This window comes from Planococcus citri, chromosome 4 (assembly GCF_950023065.1).
Source record: "Planococcus citri chromosome 4, ihPlaCitr1.1, whole genome shotgun sequence".
NCBI lineage: Eukaryota > Metazoa > Arthropoda > Insecta > Hemiptera > Pseudococcidae > Planococcus > Planococcus citri.
In genome coordinates, this window is record NC_088680.1 from 67790989 (window position 1) to 67797772 (window position 6784).

Below are 6784 nucleotides of genomic sequence, written 5' to 3' on the forward strand. Positions count from 1 at the left end.
AAATTCAAACTAAAATCAACTTTCTCTTCGTAATACTAAAACCCTTCGATGAAATAATACTTTGACAACTTTCAAAATCATTTATTAATCCCAAAAAATAAATTAAAAAATTCATTTCATCGAAATATTTGATTTTCCAAATTTGAAATCTTAAGTTTCACTCTAAATTGATCATTTATCCCAAAAGTTTCATCGAAAATTTTCGATGCAAACACTTCAAAATCTTCAAAATCGCGTGGGGCAACTTTCTTGATCATCCCCAATCACTCTAGGACCGTCTAAAAATTCAAAATTTATTTTTTCGAAAACTCAAAGTTCAAAAAATAAAAAATAAAAAAGTTCATTTTTTCTGACACCTCCCCACGAAAAAAGGGTTTCCGGTGGTGAAACGTCACCGAACCGAATTGGCTACGACCAATCAAAAGCCCTAATCACGCGTGACCACCCCATAAAACCAGTTGTGCAAAATAGACACAACTGATTAGAATTTTTTTTTATCAGAAAATGTGTTCAAAGAGTTGTTAAAAGTGTTACTTGATGAACTTAATGCGTTGATTTAAAGTTTAAAAGTAAAAAGTTCGGTTAATATGTCGTTGGTATCAGTAGTAAAAGAAAGTACAGTCCGAGAAATGTACTGCTTCACTAGAAAACGTAAGTACAACTTACAACTAATCCTACTATCTGTGTGTATTTTCCGCATAAACTGCAATAGAACATACACACGAATGTATATTTTTAGATCACTTGCCAAAAGATAGAATAAGAGCCATGAGTGTGCCGATGCGGGAGGAATATAATACTCCATTTGAGTATTCAGCTGTACCGAAAAGTAAGAGTGAGTTAGATGATAGTTCTGAAAAATTGTAATGAAAACAGCGGAGATGAAAAAATATTAAATTCAATTATTTTGTTTCTCATAGTGAAGGTATTAAACCACGTCGTATTTCACGATAATACGTGGGCCTTATGTGTGGATGTGGGAAGTTTTCCGAGAACATTAGAATGGCGGCGTATAGATTTAGTCGGCGATGAAATTATAAACGTGGCAAAGCGATAATTTGGCAAAAAGCGATGCGGTTATAGTTTTATTCATCATCTAATGTTGTTCGATAGTTTAGAAACTTCCTATTTTTGTTGTTCTTTTTGACATCTCTCTTTTCAAATAATATGTTACAATAGCGTTGCGCCGGGATGAATCGTGTGTAACCTTTGTCTTTGGAGTTTACTCCACGATTAGCACGCTTAGGATTGATGAATGTCGATTCTGAGTAGCTAATCAGGGAGTACTCTCCAAAGACAAAGAAGTACTAATCATCGTGAATTAGTAATCTCAAGTCTCACTCACGAACGGGCGTGGAAGTGAGCACTAAAATTTATATTCAAAAAGTGATCTACGTGATCATAGGATGAAATCACGTAGATCACAAACGAAGGGAGCTACTTCAAGATCGTAGCAACCTTCTCAAAAATTGATTATTTATTTTGATTTTTTTTTACTTTGAATCAAAATTATCTTACTGAATGAAATTTCTAGATCCTAAATTTGAATGACTGAAATGACTTACTCAATCATCCGCTTACCACTATTCAGCATTCAAACTTTCTTGGCTTCTTTTTGGACTCGGATCTAGAAAAATGACAAAATTAAAAGATTGCTCAAAAAATTTGCATCGATCTAAACAACTAAGTATACCTGGGAACTTTGGCTTGACTTTGGCTAGAAAATCGTTTGAAATTTGATCGAATGCAAATGCACGTTAATACCTAGTGATTTTTTTTTTGATTTTTTTTTGTTAAGTTTTTTCCAAATCCCCGTTAATATTAAGAAAAAGTTTATACGCGAAACTCGTCTAGGATTACTAATTATCATCAAATTTTTTTTTGTTGTTATTTCATATTGATTTAATTTCGAAGGAGGAAGATAACCTTTTGTTTGTCATTTGTCATATTAATGACAAATTTATTTTCGAGTGATGTAATTTTTTTTTTAAAATTTTTTCGCATACGTATCAAACCATCTTTCCTCGTAAATAGAGACAATCGACTTATGATTGATCTCGAAAATGTAGTTAACTGATTCTCATGATTTTTTTTTTGTTTTTTATGAATACTTGTTCCGGTGCGTAATTATAACTCATTTTATACTTTCTTCTCATAATTGTCTGTTTTCTTTCCAACAAATCTCATTCATGGCCCAAAATTGATATTTTTTTTTTTGTAATTCAGAAGTCAAAATTGGTAAAATACATTGAAAGAGAGTAAGATAGACAGAAAAAGAGAGAAGTGGAAAAATGGAGAAAAGTGAGAAAATCTTATTCAAATTTTTGTATGTTTTTTGTGATTATTTTCTTTTGAGCAATGGAAAGCCTCGATTCCCAAGTAAAAATGCTCAAAATGAAAATGAAAGAATGACAAAAGCATGGAAAAAGTTGAGAGAAAGTATGTAAGAAAAAATAAAATAAAAAGTACCTGATTATGCAAAACGAGTAAGTCTGAGAAAAATTGTCATCAAATCTCAGCAAAATTCAGTCTTACTCTGCAAAACACCGAAGTGATCAATTTCTTAAAACTCTTGAATGAGGAAAATCTGTGAAAAACAAATGAATCAGGAAAGAAATAACTCAGAGTTCTGAGTAAAAAAGTGTGAAAAGTAATACTTAGCTTAAAAACATCCAGCCGCATAAAACAGGAACAAATAACCAAACAAAGTCTAAAAATTAGGAACATGGATACTTTCGACTCAGGAACCGAAATTTTTTCAAAAATTTCCTCGAAATAAAACTGACTAAGTTTTTGGAATCTGTAACAAGTAAAAAATCAAACAAATCGAATTAGTAATGCACATAATACAGCAAAATGAATACATGAAATAAAGTTAGACTAAAAACTATCTACCTATGTCAAAATTTACCAAATTTCACAAAATTTTCAACTTTCTGATAAAAATTTCAACTATCTCTGACAACGTATACAATCAACAAATTGCAACGTTGCCAATAATATGCTGTTGTATTTTTTTTTGGCCATATGGTACAACTAGCCAAAATGACATTTTTTCAAATTTTTCCTTTCCCCCCTTGCTACTCTCCATTCCCACAATTTGGCACACCGTCAGGAGAAGCAAATTTTCGATTTTTTTTTAGAATTCAAAACTTTTATCTTTTCAGAAAATTTTTATTTAACTAGCCAAAACTTATCATTAATCTTATTTTGTTCTCAATGTTTACAGAATAGTTCGTGTTTTTTAGCAGCAGCGAAAGTTTTTGCGATTGAAATACGGTCTACGACGAAAACAAGTGAGAAAAACATCAAAAAATAAGAATTGATTAATTTTTTTTTGATTTTAGAAAATAGTTTCTAATTTTATTTTCGTATATTTTTTTTTGTGTGTGTTTGTGTGTGCTAACTATGATTTCAGATTCAGAAACTATGTCATATTTTCAAGCGATTTGCGCAAAATGCAACAAACCGCTGTTCCCTGTAGAACACCATAATCAGCTACACATAACAACCTGCCACCATGTGTATCATCAGCGATGCGTAACTAGCATGTTGACAGAAACGCCAAATCGAAACCCGCGAATCGCACGTTGCGCTATAACCAGCTGTAAGCGTTTTCTAGCGGCTCAAGATTTTAAAAGGATCGATTTCCTGTACGTTACTGAGGAGATACTGCCGCAGCAACCGCCTCCACCTCCACCACCGACTAACCGAGGTGAAGTCAACATGCTACACGATCTCAACCGTCAACTGGAGGATACGATTGTTTCAATGACTGAAGAAATGCGCCATTTGAAAATTCGATTATTTAATGCTGAAAGAGAAATCGATAGTGCGAATGATCGATACCAAAACCTCCTCAGTCATCAAATCAATCGACTACAATCGACTGACCAACGGAATCCGGCAACCTTTTTTCGATCACCACACCTCCACCCTCCACCTGGAGCAGGTCCCAGCCAAATGAATATTCTTCGAATGCCCATCCGACAGACCTTCCATTTTGACCGAGACAACGTCCCAATCAGCTATATAGAATCGCCGAATCAATTTAAAACTCCACCTCCACCCCCCCAGCAGCCAACTTATCGCGATAATTCATCTCAACGCGACGCGAACTACGATTCAGATTCAAAGCGAAAAAGAGAAAGTACATCTTCGGAAGAATGCAGTGGTGACAGGCAAACTCCACCCGCCCCCCGACGGTCAAAGAAGAAAAAATCGAATAAACCACCGCAAGAACCGCCGAAGAAAATTAAAGGGACGCCTGGTAACAAAGGCAACTACCACAATCGCTACCGCAAGCGATGGGGAACCGATTCATCGGAATTACTACCCTATTACCCCTTTAATTCGTACCCTTTCGATTTCACTGCTGCTGGATATCAAATCGGCGAAAATCAATTCCTTGGAGCTTGGTACGCGTTCAATATTCTACTTATCGGTGACGGACACATGGCAAAACTGGCTGAATTCCTTGGAAAAGGGAAAAAATACGACAAATTTCGAGATCACGACTTATATCGAAGAAATCTGCTACTCGAAGATTTAATTGCGTACCTCAGGGAATTCGAATGTCTTCCTTCAAGAATCATGGTGTCGATTGGTAATTTTGATGCGCACGAGCACACGCCTTATGACAAATTCGACAAACAAATGAACGAGTTATGCACCCTAATTAATGAAAAATTCCACGTAAGGGAGCTCATCCTCGTACCACTCCTTCCCCTGCCCGCTCGCTCAAACCATCGACATTCCCGTGAGAATATTGAACGCGCATTAGATCAAAACTGGGGAGCTGAATTTGGCGCGGTTACTACTCGAATTGACCATCTATTCGAAGAAATACATGCAGGTCACGCGTATTACGACGAATTTGGACCATATTATAAACTTGACGACTACAAAGCTCTGGCAGAACGAATTGCAGCGCAATTTATTCCACCCCTGCAACCCCGTCCCTCTGCCCTCGCAGCGCAGGCCGCAGCTGAAGCCGCAGAGAACGCCGGTGAAAACCAGCAAGAACAGGTAGCAGGAGTTGAACGAATGGAAGAAGATGAACCCTGCGCTCCTACCTCCGCCTGCAACACAGCCGACAGCGCCGTAAATACATCTTCAGGCAACCCGTCGAGCACAGCATCACCGAAAAAGATTTTCTCATCTCAACAAGTTGGCAATGCGATTATTACTGCGGTGATTTCAAGTAAAACCAACGAAGCAGAAAGGAAGCGTCAGGAATTCTTTGCAAACCGCCAACTGCAAATACAGAAGGAAGCTGCGATCGAGAAGGAAGAAAATAAACAATTAAAATTGCACGCTGATAACATCGAAGCCTTTGTCGATTTTGTCAACAAAGGAGAGGTCAATGACATATACTTGCAAACACAAGTCTTCGATAAACTTTGCAAAAAACAACTTGCAAAAACTTCTCGATCTAACTGTTCCACTCCTCGAACATCTTCACCCATTCCTGATGTGTCTAATTTGTCAGTAGATTCGCCTAATAAGTCTTCTTTTGTTCAGCCTCAAGCGCAAGAATCGCCTGATACTTCTCAAGCGGATGCTTCAGAAAACATATCAGAGCCCAGTACGGTCTCGACATGGTTAGAATCGATCAACGAAGGCGATGAATTCGACGAAGCGATCAATAATGTTGTCGATCAAATCGAAAATGCATCGAATAATCCTCAAATTGAGCCCAATGACGATAAAAAGCCTGACGATAACGATAAAAAAGCTGATGATCCAGGCCAAGATGAGCAGTAATCTCTCGACTGATCCGGAGTCATCAACTAAAAATTGTATTGTATCAGTTCATTATTTTTTTTTAATTTGAAATTAATTTAGCTTAATTATATTAGTTTATTTTTTCTAATTTTTGAAAAATTTAGGTGATATGTCTTTTTATTTTTTAGTTTAACTAATTGTTATGCCAAAGAATGTGTATTTGTATTTATTTTTTGACCTTTATACAGGAATATTTTTGTGTTTGTCGTAATAATTTTTTATGTTTTCAATAAAACAGCAGAAGATGTTCAGAAGAAATCAGACTTGTCAATTCATTTCAGCAATAGACTCACCTTTTACTTTTGCAGCGCGAAAGAAAGAACCAGCATTTTCTTTTAATTTCATTCTCATTTTTCAGACACTTTTTGATATAATTTTTTTTTTTTGGATAGTATAAACACTTTTCAAAATTTAATTCAAAATTTTAACAATAGCATAATCTACGATAACACTAAAATGATATCAATGCGTTGTACTAACCTTGAATATTTTCGCAGATTGAAAACCAGTTAGTCACACAAGTATATGCTTGTAGTGTAATTGCAACGAGATCAGCATAAATAACATTTCCATCATCATATTCAATTATGTATCCTGTAAAAAGACAAGAATTAATACTGGATATCCATTCTTCAGAATATATCATAATATTGTACAGAAAGCAATAACTAAGCATAGAATTAATTTTTTTTTTGTGTCTTTTGTTGTATATCTACACAAGTATGAATTGCAAAATTTTCTCTCTCTTTTAAAAATCACTGCTGACACTGTGTTTAAGATGTACAATTTATCAATTTTTTCATATTATTTCAAAAACCAAAATCAATTAATTTTTTTTTGTATTTTTTGTATTTTTTTTTTTTTAACATCTGTTAGATATAATTTTTTTGTGATTTTTTTTTTACATCAAAATTTTTCCATCCCATAAAATCAACCGCGAAAATTTGTAAACGCATCCCAAATTTAGATAAATTTTCAAGTACCTTCAGTGCCCTCT

General features: G+C 35.0%; 1 protein-coding gene across 2 annotated transcripts; it reads left to right on the forward strand.

Moving 5' to 3' along the window:
- The first annotated feature begins 329 nt into the window (after positions 1-329).
- Positions 330-6045, forward strand: LOC135843691 (uncharacterized). Of its 2 annotated transcripts, XM_065361656.1 has the most exons (4): positions 330-651; positions 740-829; positions 3230-3296; positions 3419-6045. In XM_065361656.1, exon 4 carries the CDS (start codon positions 3430-3432, stop codon positions 5764-5766), a length of 2337 nt encoding a protein of 778 aa, XP_065217728.1. In that variant the 5' UTR covers positions 330-651; positions 740-829; positions 3230-3296; positions 3419-3429; the 3' UTR covers positions 5767-6045. The 2 variants fall into 2 exon arrangements, with proteins under 2 accessions (XP_065217728.1, XP_065217727.1); XM_065361655.1 differs by lacking the exon at positions 740-829.
- Positions 6046-6784: the final 739 nt, after the last annotated feature.

Coding starts and splice junctions, on each gene's coding strand:
- LOC135843691 (XM_065361656.1), top strand. CDS start 3,430: ATGTCATATTTTCAAGCGATTTGCGCAAAATGCAACAAACCGCTGTTC.